The following is a 27,398-nucleotide window of genomic DNA, read 5'->3' as shown; positions in this document are numbered from 1 at the left end:
TTCACAGCAACATCGTTTGTTATCTTTGCTTTTTGGACTTATGCCCATCCACCTTAAATAAAAATATGTAAATTAATATTTTAAAAGAGTTACTAGACTCATGGTTTAAAGAAATAGTCTACTGTAAGTTTTACCATGGCAATTTGCAGATCTTTGTCTCTGGCTGACTCAACCTGTGATGAATGGACAGTAGTTGACAAGGGGAAAAAATCTGCCAATTAATATATTTTCCTATATTACTGTACCAGTAAAATTTTATAAAACTTTTATATGCCTTTATAAAAATGGAGCAAATCTAAACACAAGATGTTGAGGTTGAGGTGAGGAGTAGACAGAAGAGGTGTTCTTTGTCTTGGAAAGAACTGTAGAATCACCTGTCTCCACATAGTCAAGGTAAATCATATATGGGAAGATTTAAGCTGTCTGCATATAATACCTATAGAAATAATTCAAATAGGAAGTATCAGGTTTTAAGCATTTTTGAAAGATTCTTTGACACTGGGTACCTGGTCATAATGAAATATTGTCTATTTTAATAACTTTATTTATAATAACCAAGTGATTTGTGCATGTGTATATAGCTTTGCCAACAATTCCTTTTACCATAGAATGAAATGACCCAACACACCCTAAGTCTGCTTATTGCAGTACAGAATTTATTTTGGTTGAAGTTATTTTGAATTGAGTTGACAGGTTTATGATTGGTATGTTTTGCAAATCGTTGAAGACGATGAAGCAGAGATGTCCTTGCACAGCACTGTATAAGATATTGTAGCTGTATATCTTTAATAAACAATGCTTATTTTGACAAGTTTATTGAAAAAATTTATTAACTGCACAAAAAACTTTACAATGAAAATAATAACAGTAAAAACCAGTTATTAACAATTGTACCATCATTTAAAGAATTGATGGTATTTAAAAAATACCATTTAAAAATGGTATTTAAAATGGTATTTAAAAAATACCATTTAAAAAATATTTAAAGAATATTTTTTCTTTCTTCAACAGTGCAAATCCAAGTGGAGGAAAAAGAAGATGATACTGAGGAAAGTTCAAGTAAGTGGGGATGGACATATCCCCACTTGGGATATGTTTCCTGTGGAATAGTGGTGAATTCAGGGGATTCATCCTCTTATCTTGTGGGAATATGCTACCATATGCAAGCAGAGAAGCATGTGTGGATGACTTTCGATGGTCTCACAAAAGAGATCAAGACCATCAAACAGAATCTCTACTCGAGATTCCATTCAGTTGGCACACACACATTCCACCCAATTTATAATTTACTCATGAGTAAGTAGATGGTAGTTCAGAAAAAATTTGCTCTTTTATTTCTTTACTATTTTCCCCCATGAAAATCTTTGTCCTAAAAGCTTTTCTCTAAGGCTGAATCTATTACAATATAACAGATTGACCTTTTTGACTGAACTGATCAGGTGGTTCAATAAAAATGAAAAAACCTGTTCTTTTGTACTGAATTCATGGGTATTTTGTCGGAATTGCTCCGTTGTTTTTACTTTGAGTAGGTTCAGCTCAAGAGCTGTGACCCCTTTCCAGGCATGCAGACCCCTCATGGACTGGAACAGAGAAAGATCGTTATATGAGCAAAAGTTTTGAGTTTACCAAAACTGAAAGAGCAGCATCTCAAGAAGAGTTCAATCAGAGAATACATCAACACTGTCAATTAAAAACCTGAGCCCAACATGACAGCCAGTGAATGTTCATGATGACAGTTGGTTTCATTAATTTGGTACATTTTACATGAAAACAGCCCAGAGTCTCACATAGATCCTAGATGCTATGACTTGACTGCTGTTGGGGAGGAAAAGTAATTTTTGCTCTACCCTCCTGAGTTCTTAGCTATAATATAAGACAGTTTAACAAGAAAAAAACCAAAACAAACCAGAAGTTTATTAACACATACACCTCATGTATACATGGGAGATATCCAGGAAAATGAATAACTGTGAGGTGGCTTAAAATTTAGATTTGAACACCATCTGAAGAGGGGAGAGGGAGGGCATGTAGGTCTCTTGAGAGAGAATAAATAAGTTTTAGGAGAATAGATGGGAATTATGATAGTTTATGATAAAGTGTGTCTGCATGTGGTGTTGACCTATAGTCTCCTCTCCTGTGATAATAGTCTATCTTCCTTGGGGATGAAACTCCTGGGGAGGGGATTTATGACAGTTGAGCTCCTTTTGGAGACTCTGTCTTTAAGCAGCTAAGAGAAGTTCAGAGAAAGTCTCTTCCTGCATTTGCTGTTTTTCAAGTGCTACAGCTCAAAATAGTCAATACACCAAAGTGGCATATTTTGGGGTGGTATATTCAGAATGCCTTTTTGACGTGGTATATTTTGCTACCCTTCAAAACTGAATCAAGCCCATTCCAAAAGGTAATGTATGCAAATCCACATTTAGTAGGCAACTGTAAAACATTCCTTTTTTAAGAATTTGAATATTTGGAAACTAGTTAAAGCACTAAATAAAGACCTTTTTGTTCTAAGTGCTAAAATATAAATATAATAATACACTTTTCTTCCATGGTCAAACTCTGCAAGCTTAATAGTTTAGCCTTAATATGAAATATACTAAAATGCAGAGTAATAAGTGGCTGCTAGAGTTTTCGAGCTATTTGTGGGTGAAATTGTTTCTCAGTTCCTATGAGGCTGTGTTCTTTCTATAATTAGTGACTAAAATGAATAATAAAGGCTGGGTAAATTTTCAGAATGCCAGAGTGGGGTTCAAATAACATATAACATTTGCCACAGTATTTAACAAATGGAAACTCATTCTTGGTTTTGATGACAAAATATAGTTTTCCGAACCCGGTTAGAAAAGTTACTCTCTGTTAGTCAAACTTTAGTAATAATGGTAATATTTAGATCTTAGATTTGAAATATCAATAAAAAAATTTTGATAAGTAATGTTAAAAAGATAACAAAAAATAACAAAAAGATTTTAAAAGATAAAATAATGACACACACATATGTAAAAATTAAGACATTTGACTAATAAATGAGGAATCTGGTGAGGCATTTATAGCAGTTACCAGTTAAAGGAAAATTCAAAGAACAGATATATTTATAGATCAGGAATATTGAAATGATTGTGCAAATAAGGCATGACTGTTTTGGGGATTTTTTCTTTCATTTTCTTTTTCGGTGGTGGAAGGTTGTCTCTGCATTAAGCAGAGTTCACTTGCTTGTCTACAGACAAGAACTATTTTGCATTGCTATCTAGTTATCCGTAACTTACAAAGTTACAAAATAGCTTCCATAGAATCAGAATCAGGTAACACAGAAGGGTATGGTGCAGACAATTCATAGTTTTCCATTAAAGCACAAATTTTTCCCTAAGTAGCTTCTATTTAAGAAGATAGTGATAATTATGAGTAATATTTGTTTTTTGTAATAAACATCAGAAGTTGACTCTAAATATCAGAAGTTAAAAAACAAAAGTGAAAGTGAAGTAGGATGTATGTCATAACGGTGAAGGAAGGAACTGAATTCTCCCTCTACTCTTTACCTGAAAGCTTCCGAAGAAGTTATGGACATATAAGGCATTAATTGTTAGTTGATGAATAAAATAAAATAATGTCATTTCTCTCAGTTTTGTATTAAATTTACAAGTTATTTATATCTATTTCTAATCAAAAAGATAAAATGATCAAGCAAAGGTATTTACTATCAGTTTCATTTAAGAAACAGGAAGAAATATCTAGGCAAAAGAAGAAATATTTGAAGTCAAGAATGAGAATAATTTTACATAAAATAGGTAAGCAACAAGGATTTACTGTGTAACACAGGGAACTGTATTCAATATCTTGTAAAAACCTATAAAGGGAAATAATCTGAAAAATATATATATGTTTGTATAATTGAATCACTTGCTGTATACCTGAAACTTACACAGTACTGTAAATCAACTATACTTCAATTTTTTTCAAAAAGTAAAAAAAAGAAAAAGAATGAGAATAATTTGAATTAGGAGGAATGTCAAGGCATACATTAATTTCTTCAAAATTATTCTGGTTTGTAGCATTTCCTTGTCATTCTTATTCTTTGTTCTGAGATAGAAGTAGTATTAGCACATAGTGGTTAAACATTCAACCCTTATGTGTTGAATTGGTAACCTATAAACTTGGTCTGAGAGATCATGGTGTGATATTAAACTCCAACTCATCTAGTTACCCAAGTAAATGAAGGGTGGAATTCTAAGCATTATTAGAATTTGGGGATCGACACTGACATATGAGTAGATAAACCACAAGAAATGAGAATTTAGATAAATGTATTTATTTATTTTAAATTTATTTATTTATTTATTGGCTGTGTTGGGTCTATGTTGCGGGCTTTCTCTAGTTGTGGCGAGCAGGGGCTACTCTTCGTTGAGGTGCACACGCTTCTCGTTGCGGTGGCTTCTCTTTGTTGCAGAGCATGGGCTCTAGGCACGTGGGCTTCAGTAGTTATGGCATGCGGGCTCAGAAGTTGTGGCTCGCGGGCTCTAGAGCACAGGCTCAGTAGTTGTGGTGCAAGGGCTTAGTTGCTCTGCAGTATGTGGGATCTTCCCGGATCAGGGCTCGAACCTGTGTCCCCTGCATTGACAGGCAGACTCTCAACCACTGCGCCACCAGGGGAGTCCCTAGATAAATGTAATTAAGTGGCAGGCTATGAAATATATATGGCATGGTGCGTCTTATCTTGATATGACAAATTGCTGGATTATGGTCTCAGATGTGTGACAATGATAATTAAAAAGTAAGAATACATTTGGTAGTGGGAGAGCACTTTTCTGATACTGCTCACTGAAGCATTAACTGCTGTGTTTAGGTGAAGAGGAAGAGGAGGAGGAAGACAAACTACCTCGAAGAGAGAGCATGAGACCAAAGAGGAAACGGACCAGAGATGTCATCAATGAAGATGACCCAGAACCTGAACCAGAGGATGAAGAAACGAGGAAGGCCAGAGAAAAAGAGAGAAGGAGGAGGATGAGGAGAGGAGAGTAAGTTAGTTCTTATCTGAAATTGCTTCTCATTCAGAAGTGCCTGATGCTGAAAGACGACCACTCCCTTTAGGCACTCCCTGGCCTTAAAATTGGTAATTAAACCTACTTTCAGAAAAACAGGCTTCATCTGCCATTTTACTCCACTTAGTTAAATGTATTTTGACATTAAAATAGAATTGTAAAATGAATATATATTAAGAATGGACTTATGAGAAATTCCCTTATGAGAGATCTGAATTGTCATAGGTCATTGACATATTTAGTTAATTTAAATATTTTAAAGTTATCCCATTAGTTAAGTGCATCGTTACTGAAGTTAAGTGAAAAACTCCTTAACAATGAACCCAAATCACTTATCTTACAGAGCAGGGGTTGGCCAACCATGGTTAATTCCAACCCAAGGGCTAAGAATGGTTCTTACAGTTTTAATAAAACTGTAATTTAAAAAAAAAACAAAGAGGAATATGGGACAGAGCTGTATATAGCTCCCAAAGTCTAAAATATTAACTATCTGTCCCTTTACAAAGGATTGGGATTGTCATTTCCTTTTTAATATAACCCTTTGTCTTTCAGTTCTACCAGGCCAACGTTTTTCTGAGTGCTGTCTTTGTGTAGAATAATATATTAAATGCTGTTTAGGAAAAAATCCAAGAAAATAATTTTCTAGTCTTTGCTTTCTGGAAAATTGCAGATGGCAGGCAGGTAGGAAAAGTGTGCATGTAAAACACATTTACTAATAGAAAACCTAGACCCCTTGGAAAGGATTTAAGAGAATAGCTCCTCTGCCACCCCAGGTGGGGCATGGGAATCACCATGAGGTGATGGGATCTCCTCTGAAACAGTCCTAAGACTTTAAATGGTGAGGAACTTTCCAAGATAGCCTCCCAAGATGACACATTGCAGTACTCAATAACAAGCTATTATTTTCCTCTTCATAAGAAATTGTAATTAAATACAACTATGTGAACATTTTGTCAGGTAGAGAAGCTTAGCATTAATAGACGATGGTTCTTTTTAAAATAAGAGTAGCCCTACCCATTTCTTCATTATATTTTTGTTGATTTAAGTTTTTAAATCTCTCTCTTCCTCTTCTTTCTCTTCTTCCTTTTTCTCCTTCTCCTCCCCAAGTTCCTCCTCTTTCTTTTCTTTGAATACTAAGACATCACCTGCTTTACGTTTTGACTCTGGCATTTTTTATGTCTATCGTCCTTTCAAGTATTTTTCTGCTTTGTTCTTTTCAAAAACAGAACATCCTTTTAAGTTCCATGTCTTATTGTGATTGTTATTGCTATTATTATGTAGTAATATTTCCTACTAGCAAAGCTTATGCCTTCTGACAGTGGTATTTCATTGAGAAAACATCACCAATAGACATATGCATGATATAGGTTGTGTTCCACAATTTGCTTTTCCTCTCCACTTGTGCCTCAGAGATGTCCTTTTTAAAAGATGACTTGGGTGGGAATTCCTCTTGTCTCCTGGTCTGTTCAAGGCCCTCACGTCAGTGTTCAACCTCTAGAAATAGGACCATATGAATCAACTGGGTCTTGGCCCCTGTTACTTGGGGCAGTCTTGTCCCAGTGAAAGTGTCTGTCCTTAGCTGATCCTACTCTCATCCTGATTCTGAGAAGCCAGAATCACCCCTGGTTCCCTCCCTCCCCACTTCTCCACAGAGCCAACTAAATCCAAGGTTGTAATGTTAACCGTCTTTGGAGTTGGTTAAAAAACACTGCCTCGTTTGGCATTTTGGAGTATTTCTAATAATATTACAGGCTTTTCTTGACCCAGTTTTAAGTGAGTAAGTAATATGTTCATAGCACTGAGAAATTCAGCACGTTATACCTCCTTTTTCCTAACAACTGTTGTTTAAATAAATCAAACCTAAGATAGAAAGCCATTCTTACACAGATTAGCCCTAAATTTTAGAAGATAAAGCATGTCAGTGCTATGCCCTTTTAATATGATTAGTGCTTTCTTTGAGTGGTTCCTAGAAAAGCAGTTTCCCTGTAATACAGTGTTTTAGTTATGCATTATCATATTTTAATTATGCAAAAATGTAATATTTTAATTACCTGCATATTTGAAGGTAACTTAGCCGGCAACAGCTATACCTTGTAGCACAGCATGATCTTCCTGGAGCAGTCAACAATTAACAACAAAGACTTTAAAAATATACCAGTCTAAGATCATTTAGTGTAGGAATAAATGTCTTTCCATAACATTCTAATCTTGGAAGACATTGTTATATTTTAGTATATTTGATGGTAATCCAATATACAGAAAAACTCTGTACATAAACATTTATTCAATAAATATTTATCCAGCTCCACTTCTGTGGAAGATAATTTGCTAATTTCTTTGGAAGATATGGATATGATTATGCAATTGCCTGCATTCTCTAGAAATTCATAATATAGTAAGGGAGAGGCCACTTAGACACAAATTATTATGAAATAAGACAGTATAAATGTGCCAGAGAAGTACAAAGTGATTTAGAGTCTTAGAGAAAAGTATTCTCATAGGGATAATCAGAAAAGGGTATTGAAGACATTTCATATCATTTTTGAAGGAATCATAGAATTTGAATATGTTAAACATACAAAGTACTGGGTTTAAGATAGCAGGAAACTACGTAATTAATGTTAGGAATGTAGAGAAATGTAGAGAAATAAGCTTTAGTTACATGGTAAATCCAAACATCAAATAGATCGTTCTTTCATTCTTTGTGAGTATTTTATTATGGTTGTACAGCACCATAGGATTTTATATAATAAATATCAAATAATTAAAATAGAAACAACCTAATGGCAATCAGAGTTGTATCTTAGTGGAAGGTATTTCCATAGTTATCTCGAACCAGGATTACTATTCTAAGCAAAATGTCTGCATCGGTCAAAAAAACACAAAGTATCTACGACAAGTGTATTTTAGAGGGTTAATTTAAATTTTTGTTTCGGTAATCATGACCTGATTAAAAACTCTGGATTGGTAGGAAAGAAAGGAGATTGCGAAGTCATTTTATAAGATGGGCTGTAAAATTATGGGTATGTCCTCCTATTATTCAGCTGAAACTTTCCAAAACATCTTTTGCCATAGCCCTACTATGTGTGGTCATGAGTTTAGTGAACAACAAAATATGTTTCTGACTAACACTGAGTCAGATTACATTTTTTTTGTCAGTCAGGGTCTAGTTAGGAGAAAGAAACTCCAACAGTTAATTGAAGAGAGAGTATTTAATAAGAGGACTGTTTAGTAGATATAAATAATTGCTAACTAGGTTACTGGAAAGGTGAAAGAGAACACGAAGTATCGTGGTGACAGCAACTATAGGAAGCAAATAGCATACTAGGGGCTGGAGGAACAACGGAAAGAGGTTGGAATTAAAACTTAAAAGCATAGAGGAGAGACCCACGGAGCTGAAACTATTGCAGAGGGGGGCGATGCTCAAGTGGTGCTGGTGTCTACTGGGAGAATGATGAAGCTGGTTCTGCTAGTGTTGGAAAAGTCGGAAACTAGTTTCACCTGCAGCTATGGGAAGGCCCTGCAGCTCTTGGGGTGAAGAAGCATCACTAAAGAGTAAACATCACCACAGGAAGCAAACAGGAAACCAAAGAAAGGAAAGACCTAGTCCCTTCTTAGTGTCTTCTATGGGCAGCCGAAAAATGAGCCAACTGACAAACCAGAAATGTACCCTACAGAGTCACAGCCACAGCATCACAATATTAAGTATAGAAGGGTAAATTTGAAGTTAAGCAACAACAGCTCATAACTGAAACAATCTATTACCAAAAAAAAAAAAAGGATCTCTGCAATAGGCCATTACATTCCTCAATTTAAAAATCACGTTGTTCATGTTTAGATTTTGTTTTCTTTGAGTTTTGGACCCTTTGATATTTTTGCAATACTAGGAACACAGAAAAGAAAAGATACATCTCATTTGCTCAGTAAGAAACTAAATTCCTTTGAAGGCCTCTTCAAAGGATTCACTTCTGTCAAATATACTTCAAGTTGAATTTTATCAATTGAAGTTTTGAGTTTAATTAACAGATTAAAGTTACCTTTGAGGAATAGATTTTTAAATTTTTTCCTATTTCAGTTTTTCTCTTTCTCTCGAGACAGGGCTAACAAATTTTTTAAGGGCACTTCAAAGACATGCTCACCTCTAATTTACTATCCTTGTTGAAAAATAAAGTTTTTAAATGAAATGTAGAATTGGTGGGGGAAGGTGTACAGGGGAACAAAGAAGAGAAGAAAATATATTGATAGATCTGTAACTGTTTCCACACATTTTCTAGTTCTGAGAATTTGAGACTGTGGACATAAAATGGTTTCAGTACTTCAGAATGTAAACACTATTGTTTAAAGTTATATTTCCAGAAATCCTGCATCACTGTTCAGATACAAGCACTAAGGCTTGTGGATCTCAGCACACACCATATATAGTCAAGTTGCTATACATTGATCATCTGAGTATCTCATAGCATTCTTTAAGTTTGGAAGTCAAGCAAAACTTAACTTTACTAAAGGAGGGTTTTTTTTGTTTGTTTTTTGTTTTAAGGGAAGAAGAAGAAGAAATTGATGAAGAGGAATTGGAAAGATTGAAGGCAGAGTTAGATGAGAATAGACAAACGATTGCTACTGTCAAATGCAAGCCTTGGAAAATGGAAAAGAAAATTGAAGTTCTCAAGTATGGTGCCACTTTTCAAAATTAGAAACATTTTCCCTGCTATTGATCTCCCAAATTCTCTGAGTATTACCTATATATTATAGATAATACTATATGTGATACATCATATATATAATACTCATTATATATAATTTTCATGGTCATATATAACATATATGTTACCTATCATATAGTTAACATATATCATATCACTAGAGAGGCTGGGCTAATGATTATAAAAGAAAATCATGATTAAATTCATTATTTGGAGTCTTACAATCTCAGATCACTTTTAATCATTTGTTCCTTGAACTGAGAATTTTCTTAGTTTAATACATACATTACTATCTCTCTGAAGGAGATAATATATTTGAATTTTACAAGTTTGTTGGATTGCACACTCTAGTTTCTCTGCAGGGTTCCAGCCTCAAATGATATATTCATGTGACAGCTTTTATTAAAGCACAGGGAGGATGCTAAGCAAACAGAAGAGTAAACGGGATTCCAGTTAAGGATTACGCTAATAGCTATTCCCTGGTAACATGTAAGCGACCCAATTTCACTCTTTTGTTGAGTCTTGACACACTCAGAGACACATAGATTTATAAACTCCTGATAAGAAAAGTCAAATGTTTATCCCTTTCCCTTTTGGGATTGGAAGCAGATTCGCCTCTGAGGATCACACTATATTTCTTTGCATGGTGGTTTGGGGAAGTGGGGCATGAATAAAAGGGACCATGTCTGTGATAACAGCCATGTTTGCATCTCACAGATGTGATACAGATTGCATTTTGTACACAGAACAATTTTTATAAACAGTGATAAATTTCCAAAGCTATTCCTCCACAAGCCTATTTAACTAATAACGTTAAACATTATAGTGTATCTATAATAATGTTAAAGTCTTTTTGTCTCTGGTAATGAAAAAAACTGAAGCAGCTATCAGGATAATCCACTACTAATCCTGGCTCTGCAAGAGCTTGTGTGTTATTTAAGAAACTGGCTTAAACTTCTGGGGCCTCAGTTACCTCATATCCAAAATAAAACAAGATATTCCAGGTTTACCCTATGAGGTGGGAACCTAGGCATCATTTCTAATGTTATTGCTTTATTTCATGGAATAAGGTTTCCAAGTTCCAAACAGTGGTCTTCCCAGAAAGCTTTTGGAACACCACACAACTGTAGGCTGGGAACTACTTATGCATGTGCTTGTACACCAGCCATAAATGAAGGCAAAGACAAGTAGTGTTTCTGATTCCATGAAGCTATTAATGTATGTGCATATGCACGTGTGTGTGTGTGTGTCAAAGTAGTTTTCATTTAATGAAGTAATAATGATGCTAAATGATAGGTTTAGGAAACACCCTTACTTGGCAAAATAGAAGTTTGGTAACCTTATATTGTTTCCCAAAATATTGGGTGGGCCAAAAATTGTCCTCGGTATTTTAAGTAAAAATAAAAGACACATTTTTTATTTTCACCAAGAACTTTATTGGACAACGTATTCACCCTTTTGTTCCACTACCTTCTGCCATTTTTCAGACAACTTCATAATTCCATCTTCCCAAAACTTACCTTTTTGAGCAAAGAACTGTTCCAGGTACCTTTTACAGTCTTCCAGGGAACTGAACTTTTTTCCATTAAGAGAATTTTGTAAAGACCAAAATAAATGGAAATCCGAAGGTGCAATGTCTGGTGAATGTGGCAGATGAATCAGAACTTCCCAGCCAAGCTGTAACAGTTTTTGCCTGGTCATCAAAGAAACATGTGGCCTTGCGTTACCCTGATGAAAGATCATGCATTTTCTGTTGACTAATTCTGGATACTTTTCATGGAGTGCTGCTTTCAGTTGGTCTAATTGGGAGCAGTACTTGTTGGAATTAATTGTTCGGTTTTCCGGAAGGAGCTCATAATAGAGGACTCCCTTCCAATCCCACCATATACACAACATCAGCTTCTTTGGATAAAGACCGGCCTTTGGTGTGGTTGGTCGTGGTTCATTTCGCTTGCCCCACTATCTCTTCCATTCCACATCGTTGTACCTCTTCATCTCCTGTCACAATTTGTTTTAAAAATGGAATGTTTTCATTATGTTTCAGTAGAGAATCGCATGTGGAAATATGGTCAAGAAGGTTTTTTTCGCTTAACTTACTTGGAACCCAAACGTCAAAGCGATTCACATAACCAAGCTGGTGCAAATGACTTTCAGCGCTTGATTTGGATATTTTGAGTATGTCGGCTATCTCCTGCATGGTATAAAGTTGATTGTTCTCAATTATTGTTTCTATTTGATCGCTATCAACTTCAACTGGTTTATCTGACCATGGAGCCTTGGCCAGCGAGAAATCTCCAGCACGAAACTTTGCAAACCAGTTTTGACACATTCGATCAGTCACAGCACCTTCTCCATACACAGCACAAATATTTTTGTGTGTTTCGCTTGCATTTTTACCTTTCTTGAAATAATAAAGCCTGATATACTGAAAATGTTGCTTTTTTCTTCCATCTTCAGTATTAAAATGGCTACACAAAAACTCACTAATTTTGATACTTTTTTTTAATGCATGCTGATATGACAGCTGTTACATACAATCTAACAAAATTGTTTCAAATGAAATTAAAGACAACTAAGTGCTGCTAGAGCCATCTTACAGAAAAAACCGAATGAACTTTTTGGCCTACCCAATATGTTTTGAAATATTGCTGACCATGAAATTCCCAAACCTGGGAACCACAGGTAACTGTATATAGAAAGTTGTAAAATTGGAAAGTGATAATATTGTGAACTGTCAAAGTGTGGTGTGAAACTGCATTAAAATGCCAAGCAATATATCCTCCCTTTCCACCTGCGTGGAGGTGTAGAAATACCCCCTCACTCTTCTTTGCCTGCATCTTCCATATAGGGCAGTGAAGAAGGGATGGGTTTCAGTCTTAAGTTTGAATCTCAGATCTTCCACCTGTGCAAATTTGAATGAATTGTGTAGCCCTCTGACCTTGGGTTTCTTATGAAATTTTACTAATTTACAGGGCTATTGGAATCATAAAGTGAGTTATTTCATATGAAACACTTAGCAGGGTGCCAGAACATAGCACAAAGCTGGGAAACACAAGTTGTAATTATTATTTCATCTCAGGACAGACTCAGTGTTGTCTGATTCCCTGCAGTATGACAGGAGAGATGGGAAGGGTACAGGACCTGGCAGGACTAGGTGGGAGCAGACTTAGCCATAGGCAACCCCAGGAGCCTTGGGGGATGGTGGCACATTGGTATAGCAGTCTGGATGGACAACTGATTTTGATGCTCCAACAAAGAAAAGAGGGTATCTTGACAGTTTGGCAGAATCCACGGTCAGCCGCTTTCAGATCTTCCAAAACGTACCCACAGGGTAATCTTGTGGCAGATTCCAGGTCCTGGGGCCTTAGGCTGGAGTCCAGGGATAAAGCCATTTTTAGAGGCGGGGAGAGATAAGGGTTGGGATGGAAGGAAGGGCAATACCATGACCTATTACTAGGGCAGAGGTTGAAGATGGGGAGTCTGCCGCTGAATCTAGACTATAGGTGGTTTTTATTTGGCCCACATGCTTTTTGTTTCTTTTTCTTTTATTGTTTTTTTAAAACTTGTGATTAAATATACATAACATAAAATTTACCATTTTAATCATCTGGGGGTGTATATTTTTATAAAAATGTTTTTTCTTTGTTGTTAAATTTTAAAAAGTGGGAGATTTCAGATTTTAAAAATCCAGATGTTCAGCTTCTCCTGGATAAGAAGAAAATCTGGTCCCCATTCCTACATGAAAATAATAGCTGGGGCTAAGCAATTGCTGTCCCCTACTAACAGGGCACTCCGTCTTCAGTGTGCACAGCTCCCAAACAAGCCACATCTCTTATTCACGCTCCTTGTCTGGACCTTATAAGCATTCAAGTTTGCTGCCTCTTACCCCTGTAGCTGGGGAGCAAGTTAGGCATGCTATCAAGACAGTGATTCAGAAAGTTGGAGTGAAAGCCAGTTCGCAGAATGGAAGCACAGATTTAGGCCCAGAGAAGAAACAACTATGGCTTCTCACCTGTCAGCAATGCTCACTGTCTTGGGATGATTCTCCACAGCCAGAAATGGCTCCTGCTTTGTGGCTTTGCAGTATTCTGCACAGCTGGTACCATTGGCCATGGTCAACCTGATTCTCTTGGTTTCAGCCTCTGTGATAAAGTCGTTGGTACTACAGTGCCCGACCTGTCTCCCTTCGTAGGTTTCTGAATGCTGTACTGAGCTTCTCCCCCACAGGTTCCTATCACATATTAGATAGTGGTCAGTACTTCTTAGAACATGCAGTAAAGGTTCTCTACCCCAGTGTTACTAAAACATGGGAGTCAGGCAGCTTTCCTCCCACCCTTTTATTCCATTCAGAGACATCATACTCTGAGAGAGTGTGTCTAAGGATTATGTTATTCCCAGAAGTAGCCTCCAATCATCACTTCTGGCTAAGTCTATGGAATCCAAGGCACTAGGCTCAATATAACTGGAGCAGATATTTTCATCACAGGTTTGGATCTGTATCTAGGTTCTGAGGCTTCCCATCTGGCTCTGGACTCTGAAAAACTTGTGAAACTTCTAAAACAGAATTTACAGAGGGTCAAGGTTTTAAGATATGTTTTAGAGTAAAGCCTCAGGAATGGTAGCTTATGGATCTGAGGATGCTGTGGGAGACTCAGGGGTAGTTCTCATATTTTGAAAGATTATCTACCACTAGGAACTTGAGCATTCTCAGGGCTGAGGGTCAAACATTGGTTAATATAAGCAGTAAATACATAGGCACGAACCTCAAAGAATGGGTTGTAAATCCATATGGACTCTCAAACATGGTTTAGGAACTGGAGCTCAGCATTTTTTTTTTTTTTTTTTTTTTTTTTTTTTTTTTTTTTTTGCCGTACGCGGGCCTCTCACTGTTGTGGCCTCTCCCGTTGCGGAGCACAGGCTCCGGACCCGCAGGCTCAGCGGCCATGGCTCACGGGCCCAGCCGCTCCGCGGCATGTGGGATCTTCCCGGACCGGGGCACGAACCCGTGTCCCCTGCATCGGCAGGCGGACTCTCAAACACTGCGCCACCAGGGAAGCCCGAGCTCAGCATTTTTGAGGCAGCAGAATTGGCTCCTTAGGGCTGAAGAGAAGCCACCTCATTTCCACCTTCACTGTGGAATGGTGTTTTTCAATGTATGTTTTCCTGTGTATTGATACAGGTTCAAACATTCATGTATCTTTAAACCTACTGAATAAAAATCTCTGGGTGGAGGGGCAGGGGTGTCTGACCCAGATCAGGAATGTGTATTTTTAGTTTTACTCTAAAAGTCATTAATGTACGGTCAGGATTTTACTCTAAAAGTCATTAATGTACGGTCAGGATTGAGCATCCCTTTCTTCATCCCTTTCTTCAATGAATCAGAAAACTTCATTAAGCAGAATATTCTATTCTGTGGACTGTTTATTGAATGGGTGAGAATATGTGTGGGTCAGGCCTAGGAAAAGGGAAAGAGTAGTGGATTTTCCAATTATTTGAAGGTCGTTCCTATTTTTTATTAGTTATCTAACTGAAAAATATCCAACAGCAAGGATTTTTAGCTTAATCTGTGTTTAAGTTTTTAATGGATTTAACTCAGAAGTTGGATGAATAGATCTTTCCTACCTATAAAAGTGGCTGCACTAATGTACCAGCCACCATAGGTGAAATAAAACACCTGGATGGAAAATGAGAGATTTACTTATTAGTCATCCTGAAAACTAAAACCTTTGACTATATCAGAACATTCTATGTGGTAGATTAAAAGCCCTCATCACTTAACCTAAATAAACAACTACTTTATTTTGTTATAGTGGAATAGGTTTTGGATTGAAAATTAAGAGATTGGACTCTGCTCTAAGCTCTAATTTCTAACTTTACCTCTCTGAGCCTCAGTTTATTTATTTATAAAATAAAAGGACTGGATTGTAGGCCCGTAATTTTCAAAGTGCTGTCCTCAGAGTTTAAGTTTGGTGAAGTCCCTTTATAAAGGGCAAAGGAGGCAGAGGTCAGAGGGAGGACTGCTTGGCCACATGTCAGCATCAAGCAGAGGAGACCTGTGGTTTTTCTTTTCTGTACAGTGTACTTCCATATAAAGCATTCATTTGAAGAAAAAAATGCTTCTGTGCCTATTAACATAAGAAATAGCTTTAAGAAACCCACTTAATTGGATATTTAAGGAAACTTATTTTAGGGATGGAGCAGTTCTATCATTCCATGAGTTTACAGATTAGGGTGTGGAAGTACATACTCCAATATACTTTTGCATGGAAATGGCTCTTGGGTAAAAGCCATTTTAAAATGATTTATTTTGATGAAGAAGATGTTTATTTAGCTATTATACTGCCTGCTTTAATTTCTGAGCTTTGTAGCACCCTGACCCAAGTTCCCAGGAATTGTCCATTGGCAGACTAGGCCTGGTGATTTATTAATGAAACACCCAGTAAAGCCAAGAAAGTTACTCTTAGAATTTCATTTACTTTTAAACAGGTGCTTGAAAGTGTCACCTAGTCCTTAAGGTAACATCCTTCCTTACTCAAACTTTCTTCGTCCTTCGACACTGCTTTTTGGTTTTCTTTTCTCTTCTTTTTTGGTAGGGGAAGCTAATATAATTCACAGGCAAGAATTGTGATTTCAACTTTAGTTCAAAAAGGCCTTACTTCATCTGCCACTGTGAAGGAATGAGGGATTCCACACAAGAGGACTTTTAAGCGTGTATACTCATCCACTAATACACACTTCAATCATTTGAAGTGTGTATTCACCAAAAACTCAACCAAAGCAGAGACCTTTAGTTCTTGTACATTACAGGTATCTTGGGTACATTCATTTTCTCATCCAAAGAATGGAGAGTCTGTAGGCAATTAGTACAGCTGAATTTTGTTGATCAAAATGTAACATTGACATCCAATTTTTCTACTGTTTAATAAGAGTCCCCTAGGTATCAAGCATTATGCTGTGACCTTAGACAATTTTCTTAACCTCTGCATCCTTGAGTTTATCCTCTATAAATGGGGATAAAAGTAGTAGAACTTCATAAAGTTCCTGAGAGGATTAAATCATTTAATAGACCTACAGCACTTAGAATGATGCCTGTCACATAGTAATCATTTTCTACACCTTCTTATATATCATCTTCTTCTTAATTGCATTTCATTATACACTACTTTCTCAAGTATTATCAGTCAATGTATCACATATGGTAAGCCACACTGAATTAATTTCCCCAGCTTGCCAAAGTATCCTAGCCTCCAAAAATTTTTGATAAACAGCAGCTTACCTAACTTGCACTCTTTAGAATTTTAGCTGTCAGTGATAGCTATTTTTCACAACTTGTTATTAGACTATCCATAAATATATGATCTTTGAAAACTGATTAAAAGGAGAAATTCATTAATTATGACTTCAAGTTATTTAGGAATACTTTTAAATATATTTGACATACTACATTAACAGTAAAAAGAAAGCAAATGTGCAGATGATAAGCACAAAATAAGCTTAGTTTGAGAAGTTTATCCTTGTTGTTTTGGGAAAGTATCATACAGATCTCAGATAAGGTACTAATTATGAAGATAACCCTTAAATTTATCATGTTTATAATAAGAGAATAAGCAAGGTATTTTTGAAGACATTTTTATGTATATAACCAAGAAATGGCAAGTAGAACACTACTTCGGGGGACTCAAGCTTGTTGCTATAGAATAAAAATGGTTACACCTTATTAAAATGCATATACTGAAAGTAAAGCTTCGAGAATATTATATTAGAATATCATAAAAAATTAGATGAGCTGAAGAAAGGGGAATAGTTTTCCATATTCAATATAATGTGTCTAAGATTCCCTCTGTCCTGAAAATTAGAAACTTTTAAGTTAAATATAAATCACTTCTTTCAAAGAGTCATATTAATTATGATTTTGTAATATATATACACACATATATATGTATATACTACTATACATATACATACATATTTACCCTCAAATATCTATAAAAGATACGTGATTCTTGGGCTTCCCTGGTGGTGCAGTGGTTGAGAGTCTGCCTGCCGATGCAGGAGACACAGGTTCGTGCCCCGGTCCAGGAGGATCCCACATGCTGTGGAGCGGCTGGGCCCGTGAGCCATGGCCGCTGGGCCTGTGAGTCCGGAGCCTGTGCTCCACAACGGGAGAGGCCACAGCAGTGAGAGGCCCGTCTACCGCAAAAAAAAAAAAAAAAAAAAGATACATGATTCTTTGGCTGAATTAAGTTTTATATTTTATGAACTCACTATTATAGTGTTTCTTGACCAGTGGTTGGTCACAGTGATCGGGAAAGCTTAAAAGGGAGGCTATGGAAGGAAACTGTGAAATAGTAAGACTCCAAGTCTACTCAGCAGAAAGACTAGTTCACATAGGAGTATAATATGCTCTGTGGGTGACCTCACCTAAGTTGTGTTGCCAAATGCTCAGGAGAGACTCCAGATCTAAGTTGATCTTGTGGCAAGAGATTAAATTTACCAGGTAGTCTTGATTATTCGCAGAGCTCACTGAACTGCCATCATTTTAAATTTCTTGCCCACTCTTGGCTCAAAAGGCAGAACACACTGTTCTAACAGAAAACTAAGGCTTTTTGGTATTCCTAAATATCACCACACAAAATTTTGAAAAAAAATATTTCACAATACTTAGAAATGTTGACCAGGGGCTAAATATGAAGACACAGGTGTTTTGCAGAAATATTTTACCAAACCTTTCAAAGCAGAATGGCTCCTCTCACTCTGAGGCAGTGCCCCATGAATCCTTCTGTTTCACAGTATTCAGGATTCATTAAACATGTTTGATTAGAATGCACGTGAACCAAGCAAAATTAGCACAGTATGTCTACCAATCCATGAATGTTAGTATATCTAAGAATATGAGATTGTACTTGAGGTTCATGGTGGAAATATCTCCTTTCTTAAGGAAATTTCTGCAAACCGATGCCTGGAATGCCTTTCTCTGCCTACTCAATTTTATCAGCCTTTTAATGTCCAGTTTAATTCTTATCTCGTCTACAATGTCTTCAACAAGCTCTCAAGCCTCCAGGGCCCTCTCCCTTTTTACTTCAAGGCTGCCTAGCACTGTTGTGTAACAATTTTATGGGCCTATATCTCTTTTTTCTTAATGGAGTTTAAGCTTCAGAAAGGAATCTACATGTTTCTTTTAGTTTTTTCAAAACACTTAACTCACTGCTAAAAACATAAAACACACTCAATAAATACTTAGAAAAAATGGCTAAGTAAAAAGGAGAATGAAAAGATTATAGAAATAAAATTAATTTACTTGTTGATCAGAATTTGATAGGTCCTTCTTACATCTGTGTATAGCAATCTGTATTTTCAGTGCTATTTCCACCTTCTTCTGAGTATAATTTTCCCACAGTGAAGGAGGGAGAGGATACATTGACGTTTTGCAAATTTTTGGTGTTGAGAATAGTTGAGGTAAGATTTTAGATTTAACTTTTCTTGTTACTCTTCCGCTCTTGATCTTACGATTCATTTGTGGCTTTAAGGACACATTCTCCCTAAATCTCATTTCTGCTCAAAACAAAGCAATAACAATAGACTGGGATATACCTCGATGTCTTAGGGATATGGCCTAGAACTCTGCAGCCCACGTAATGCCACCCCTACTTTCAGGGGTATTGTTTTAGGTATTAGTGTTGTTAATTGCATGCTCATTGATTCATTAAAACAAAAGACAAAAATCAAAATAAAATAAAAAATCCTTGATACAGAGCTTAATAAGATCTGGAGAGATATTAATGAAGTTACTATTACAGATTGTTTTAGATGGAGAAAGAATTCTTTATAGCAACTTAGTTGCACATTGTCTCTGCTGACAACATTACAAATCTTAGAATTTTTTGGTGTCCTTGTATGGCAGAAAACCAGTTTATGCTGTGACCAATATCTAAAACTCAGCAGAAACTTTTAGCTCCTGGGGAAATCTATATGGTCTTCTTTCCCCTCTCCCTGCTATTATAATACAAAGGAAAATTATTAACCATAAATTGATTTTTAAATTAACCAGGTAGAGCCGAATTCGGAAAAGATTTAATAAGCAAGTAGAAAGAGGATCTAGTGTGCTTTCTTTCTTTATTAAACTACTAAAGCCCAGCTATGTTGTTTCTCCCTTGATTCATCTAAAATTACTCTGAGATGCTTGACTGACCTCTAGGGTACAACTAAAATATGTTTGAGTTTTTATTTGACATTTAAGCCAGCCATGAAAATTAGCATTGTTTCATAGTCCAGGGAACAAAGAAGTTATCCTAAGTCTGGAGAATTTCTATGGGTAGTAACTTTGAACTTAATACAGATTTGACCTACCCAAGCTTTGCTTTGGTTATTTACCAACACCAGCAGCTGGCTTTGACACATCTCCATGAATATCATCAGAGCTGATGAAAAAATTGTCTTAAGAACTCTTTGTGCACAGATAGATCATTGTTATGTTTATTGCTGATGAAATGTTTAGAAGTCTTGGTGCTCTCTCTCTGTCTCTCTCTCCATATATATATATTTTAAACTGAAATCTATGAAGTGGTGCTATTAAAAGGAAGCACACCAAAATAAGCCACATATATAGGGTAAGAGGTTATGTGACTATACAGACAACATTTTTGCTTGTTCTTTGTTCCTTGTTTTCAGATTGTTTCAGACGTTTTCAGTCAGTTACTCTTTAGGGATATAAGATAAAGAGTGAGCTAGGGACTTGAAAAATAAAGTTATTCACCAAAATAAATTTATCAAGCTTCAAAATATGTAGAGTATTACCAATGCAGGGGGACACCAAAATAATCATATTTAATCATATTTGATATAGTAGCTTTTTAGCCCAAACCTCCAACAACTTGCTTGGCCACGTAAAAATCTCTTAAATTTACTACTCTCAACAAATAATATTTGGTTTAGTTCCGAATTTGGTCCTCAACTAGTTGCAAATTGGAACCATTTAGGGATGTTAAAAAGTACTGATGCCTATGTCCCACCCCTAGAGATTGTGACTTAAGTGGTCTGGGAATGGGGACACCTGGCCTTTGAAATTTTTAAAAGATCCCACATGTGATTCTGTTAAAAGATCCCACAGGTGATTCTGAGGTGTAGGTAGTTTAGGAACCACAGCCAGATTATCATCTAGTCTTCTTTTAGGTGTTCATTCATTGCAATAACATTTGTTGAAACTCACTTCTGTGCCAGGTGCTATATTAAATATTGGGAAATTACAACAAAAGACATGGACCTTGCTTTCAGGAAATCCCAGTGCAGTGGTGGAAATGGACCATGGGTTAACTACAATACATGAGGTAATTACTACATGAAGGTCAGAGGTTAAATCACCCTGACCTGGGGCTGGAGGCGAGTGTTAGAAAGGAAAATCAGGAAAGACCTTATGGAGGAGCTGTAGTGTTGGCCTGGCTGTTGAACTGAAAATGGAAAGGAAGAGAACAGGTGGAGAAGACGGGAAGGGCATTCCAGAAAGAGGAAACAGCTTGTATAAAGGCATTAGAAATCAAGTTACATCCAGCCTCTCATTCTGTTTTCCTCTAATTCATCTTGCACATCATTGTTGCAACAGTTTTCATATAGTACACTGTACTGCACTTATCAATTTCCTGCTAACAAAATGCCCATGGATCCTTATAGAGATCAGAGTGAATTCTGTACTGCTTAACTGGGCATCAGGGCATGCCAACTCCTCCTCTAAAGTACTTAGAATGTTTTCTTCATCACCCACCAGAAGACCCCAGGTGCATTTCCATCTCTTCACCACTGCTCACACCATTTCCCTGCGCTGTAACGTCCTTCCTGCAACGTTGACCATGTAGCTGAATCCTCCTTTTGTTCAAGGTTCTTTCTAACCACCCCACTCTCTCATCTGAATCTTTCAGCACTTAATTTTACTGTTTATTCATTTGGTAGTAATTAGATGATGCCCTAAATATTTATCTATGTCTTAGCTTTCTAATAGAATTAGAAATGCCTTACAGAAAAGCATAGAGCCACATTCTTTTTTTTCTTCATACAGCACAGTGCCTTGAAACAAATAAAAATCTATATTTTATTACTGTAAACAAAACTGTATGATAGTACTATAACTTTAGAAAATAGAGGAACTAATTATTTGCATAATTGCCCAGTCTTTGGCCATTGACACACACGATTTTTACATAGTTGTAAAGGTAGTGTACAAATCATTCTTTATTCTGAAGTTTTACTCAGTGTATCATATACATTGCCCAGAAAAATAATAAATGTCTTTGAATGATAATCAAAAGTACCATTTACCCCTGATATACCAAGAACTGCTTTGTTTATGTTGTCTCAACTTTTACATGTCCTTATACCAATCCCATGAGGTAAATAATGATGTTATTCTGGGAAGAACTGGACATATGAGCTCAATTCCTAGCTGAGCTATGCCACTTACTCTTTGGGTAAATTTGGACACTTCTTTTACTGCTCTAATCCTCAGTTTCCTCATCTCTGAAATGGGTATAATAATAGTTCCCACCTTGCAGGATTTGGTGGGGATTAAAGGAGATGATGGACAAAAATAGTGCCTGGCTTATGGCAAACATTCAGTATGCTAGCTGTCATTGCTGTTACTGTTGCTGGTCACATTTTATAGGCGAGAAAGCTTGGGATCAACAACATCTCCCCAAGAGCACACAGCTAGTATGTGACAGAGCCAGGACTCAAATCTGTGTCTCAGTTGTAAGATACAGGTCGCAGAACTGAATAGAATGTGGTCCTAGTCAAGGGAGAGAGCTCTCTTTTTGTCTCTTACCACAGACTCCCCAGCTGTCCAAGCATCCTGAGCTCTCTGCAACAGCACAGCATGGCTGGAGCAGGACTCGGGCTGGCACCCACCAATACCTCCTCCCCGGCAGCATCATAGCCGGGGGTTCTGCAGCCGGACACCTGGGCACTCTCATCAGGTCTCAGATGTAAGGCTGAATTCTCTCCTGCTCTTTTGATAACAAGACCAATTCCCACTATTCTCACATCTCACTAGGGTCACAATCTAAGGGGAAATGGACTGGCTTTCTGCAGGGTTTTGCCTGGAAGTATCTAGTCCTTGCTCAACTTTTTAATTTGGAGAGTCAGCATAAAAATTAAAGTCAGCTCTGTTAGTACTATTGCTATTAATAATAGTTACTCTTTATAGTGCTTTTCCTGTTTGCCATGGATGCATTACATACATTGTTACTAAACACATCACATACATTATTTCCTATAATGCATACAACAACCCTGTGGAATAGCTATTACTGTCTCTGTTTTATAGATGAAACAACTGAGCATCTTAACCATTATAACTGCTGCCACCAGCATCCCCGTTATAAAAGCACATGCTTTGAATTCTCAGTTCCAGTATTAGGATGACTTAAAATAATTCTGCCAGTCTAATTATGGAGTTATATTATCTAGAAAGGCCTATAATCCTTATTTTCAATCTCTGTATATTAGACTGTCTTCTTACCTCCTCAACTTTCTTTCAATTACTCAGTAATATTTTAGGAAAAGTCAGAGTTCTGACTTTTAGTCAATTTAAATTGGTCAACTATTTTTTTTTTAATTGCATTGTTTATTAGGAAAAGACCTTTCATTCTTCTGATCCCTTTACTGGGAAGTAATGTTCATGAGCACAAGTTTTGATTACAGTTGCCTTAAAGACCAGTTTTGAAAAGTCTTTTGTTTACTTGAGCAATAAGTTGGTTGCTCAATGATACTATCAAACTGAGAACAAGAGGAAAGAAAAGTCAACTTAACCTAACCCAAATGAGAACATGTTTCCTGGGATGAGAATGTGTCAGAGGCAGCATAGCATGTCCTAAATCCCTTGTGTCATCAGTGTTGTATCATGTGTTATAGGTAAATTATCTTTTTTGTAAGTTAGGCCAAAGCGTGCTCCTTCAACTAACTGTGAAAGCATTCTTGAAAGCCCATGAAACCTTATTATTCTAATTACCAGCACAAGGGGTTGATAAATAAATTATGAGGCCAGGTATTATTGTCATTAAATAGACCTTGCTCAATTATTTATCCCTGGGTCTGGGGTTACAGCTCAGAGAGCTGTGCATATTGTACCAGGGCTTTGAGCTCTGAGACTGGAGACTGGATTACAGTCTTGGCAGGCAGCTTTTGTTGAATGCAATTCAAGGGGATGACACACATTTTTCAGTCAGATATTTGGATGGTTTGAGGCCACCAGCTAGTCAAAGTTTATCCACAAGAGCCTATTTCATTTTAGCCATGTAGATAAATCCCTTTAAATTATCCAGATCAATACAAATGGGTAGGAAAATGGACTCACTACAGGAAAAATATAAAGAAAATGTGTTGCTTTTTAGTTTTCAAAGACTCTGCTCTTTGTTTTTTTGCATTCTGACATCTGTTATGGGTACTTTAGTGTGATAAGTATCAGTCAGTGTTTATCTCCATATTGACTAGTTTCTTTTTGTATCTTGTTTCTAACAGCACAGTGAAAGATGTTGTCTTCTGGTTAAGAAATGTGTTATCAGGGAGGATGGGATTGGGTGATACTAGTTTTCTTCCATCCTGAAATCATGCCAGCTCATTGTAAAGGTCAGCCCCCAAAATAGTGTTAAGGTGTGTTCTTTCACTGAGCTCTTCCACCCCAGTATCCCCTCTTCTAGGCCGGAAAGGTGCAAGAATGCTTTCTTACATCCCAAGAGCATCAGATTAGGGGGATCAAGAATCTGTTCTTGCTTAACAATTCTCTGCCCACCCCATACCCCTGGCTTTGTTTTAAAGTCATCCCCTAGATTTCTGATGAGTTGAGTCTAGTAGTTATTTTGGCCAGGGTGGGAAGTGGGGAACAGGAGGCTCTAGAATGGCTGGTCAGGGAGCCCTTAGGTATGAAACTTGGGGAAGATCTCTTGAAGGATGGAGGAGGGGTTAGGGCATTCGGGCACTTGTGACTATGTGGAGTAGAGTGAAGTCCAGACTTTCATTTGAAAACCTTCAGGATATGTGTGTTGAGGGTGGGGTAGGGTAGTAATTGGAAGAGAAGTATGAAACTATGCTTAGTATCAGGGATAAATTGGCAATTTAAGAGACAAAAAATAAAAACTTGTTTAGATTGTCCAAAGGAAAATATATCTATAATAACTGCTAAGAAACCTTATGAATGCCATGAAAATAAGTTTCTGTATTTGTTAAATGAATTTATAATTAATTTTGTGGTGACTTAAATTTGGTTATAACCCTGACTTCCCTCTCTGTCTTAAATCTTGCTAGTTTAATGTTCCTGTAACATAATTATCAGCTCACAAAATTTAAAATCTTGTCAGAAATATGGAGTAGAATAGCTATGTCTTTACACTCCTGTCTGCTTAGAGCCGTCGTGTTTTCTAATTGGCCACTCAGCTAGAAAGTGATCTAATTCTAATAGGCCAAACTGATGTTCTCTAATTATCTGCTAATCATCAGGAGCAGTGGATATCCCCATAAAATAGTCACCTTGTTACATTTGAAAAACAAATTTTGATTTTACTACTAAGAAGAATTTTTGGTCCTCCATTTATATATGTTTATTATAATAGAGAATGATGTGATAATTCCTGTGATACTTGGTTTTATGAACTTCAAAATTCTTGATGCCAAATAATTGCTATAACATGATGTATAGGTTCCTAAAAATCTCTACACTATGAAAAATTGGGTAATGAAAACTACAGTGCTTGCAGGAAAAATGGGGATGGGGCACAATATTCAGAAACATCATCAGTGACACATTAAAAAAAGATAGAAATTTAAGAAAATGGTAGCAACATTTTACACATGTTTAATGGCTGAGAAATACATAAACACTGCAATAAATATGGCAGTTTACCTTAAAAAAGACCTGAAGTTTACTTGTGGAAATGACAAGATTGCAGTTTGTGAATTATTGTGAAGCATGGAAGGAGGGTCATTGTAACACCAGCTCTGAATGGATGTGACTTTTCTAACACATGGGGTGCCATGAAGTAGCTGGTTGATGAGGTGTGTGCATTTTGTATATATACTGCTAGGTTTAGACGGATGTGTTTTTTTCTTGTATTCACCCAGTGTTTCTTGTAGATAAAATCACATGTAAGCAAACACAAAATTTGTGTTATGTTCAAATTGTTCCGTAATATAAAACAATCATGTTAGAACAGATTCTTGGTTTCAAAACAAGTGTTACAGTGGAATTGACAGTGTAATAATTCCTTCAACACATTCACATCTATAGTCTCATCTTATTCTCGCCACCACCCCAGCAAGCAGGGAAGCAATTGCCCAATTTTTGTTTGTTTGTTTGAGAATCCTGACCTGTTAAAAGCTACACAGTAACTGAAGGAAACTGTGCCAGAGCTTGCTCAGGTGTGTGCGAGTCCTGAGCAAGTAGTCTTTCCTCTGAGAAGTGGGATGCTCCTTAACGTGAGTACAGAGAGTGACAAAAACATGGGCAAAGTTATAGAGACAAATCACAGAGTCTGGGTTAGAACTCGAGTTACTTGATTTTCAGGTTAGATCAGTTCAACATTTTATAAAGTGTCTGCTAAGTACCACACTCACTCCTGTCTTATCATCTCTATAATACATAGTTAAAGCTTAACTGTGATAACGGTTTTTTGATTGCATGGATCTAAAAACCCAGCCATGAGAGCTCAGCTTATACTTGTTGATGGGGCTTTATTGAACATTTTAAAATGTGTAGAATGTTCTAGAAACTGTTTTTCAATTAATCTTCACAGCCCAGAAGTCATGTCAAATGTCAGGGTGTTTGACAAGGCCAGCCTAATAAATCTTCATTTCTAGAAAGCTGTCCTAGTAAGTTTCTGAGAAGACCCAAGGGAAGGGTGCAATCCCAAAGTCTAGGAATGATTTTTCCTTCAAGCATTAATTGATGTGGAAAATACAATTATTAGATACTCCCTTGTCTCTGTCTATCCAAATTATGCCATTTAGGTCTATTTCAAGAAGGTTTCAGTTTACTAAACACCTCCTATGGTCAAAGTAGTGAACAGTGCTGTGAGAGATACAAAAAGGACAAGATATTGTCCCTGCCATTAAGAAAATGATGTGGGAAGTCTGTTTGATGACTGAAGAGAATCTTCTCTGTTGTGCTTGTGTTTTTATGGCAGGTCATGGGTGGGTGCACATGCACAGGTGAGTAATGGGGCACCATTTTCTAGTTATCAGCTAAGTTAGCAGACGTGGTGTTTTCATCACTGGGTATTGTAAAATCATGAGTTTAGCATTGATACTAAGGAACACAGAAAATCCTTCACCAACTTAAGGATGAAGTTTCATTTTTCACTTTTTAAAGAGTACTTTGTGTGTTGTTTATTTATAGTCATGTGTTGAAGGGGCTTGTCTGTAAAACCACATATTCCAGGGGCCACCCGACTGACGACAGCTTTGTACCTGTAGAACCAATGTCCAGGTTTGGATTATCCCTTGGTTCTCTTGGGTTATGCATTTTATGGCCCTGGAGAGGTCAAGGCAAGCCTGGACTGCCTCTATTTTAAAAATTCTTTTCATATCTCAAACAAACAACAATAGCAAAAATGACTAAAAAGTTTACAAAAGTTGTATATTTAACATGTTCACTTTATGCATTTTGATGAATTAATGCTTTTTACCACAAACA

At 36.7% G+C, this 27,398-nt stretch overlaps 1 protein-coding gene across 1 annotated transcript in view; it reads left to right on the top strand.

Moving 5' to 3' along the window:
* Positions 1–27,398, top strand: part of TMC1 (transmembrane channel like 1) — a 134,425-nt gene that overhangs the window by 32,845 nt on the left and 74,182 nt on the right. The window contains exons 2-4 of the mRNA XM_082657512.1: positions 1,012–1,059; positions 4,835–5,006; positions 9,568–9,696. Of these exons, the coding sequence (XP_082513638.1) occupies positions 1,012–1,059; positions 4,835–5,006; positions 9,568–9,696 (349 nt within the window). The remainder of the gene's footprint in view (positions 1–1,011; positions 1,060–4,834; positions 5,007–9,567; positions 9,697–27,398) is intronic.

The sequence above is a fragment of the Grampus griseus genome (assembly GCF_964374135.1).
Source record: "Grampus griseus genome assembly, chromosome: 6".
In the NCBI taxonomy this organism is placed as follows: domain Eukaryota; kingdom Metazoa; phylum Chordata; class Mammalia; order Artiodactyla; family Delphinidae; genus Grampus; species Grampus griseus.
Note: the sequence above shows the minus strand (reverse complement) of the source record. Positions and strands in the feature narration are given on the sequence as shown.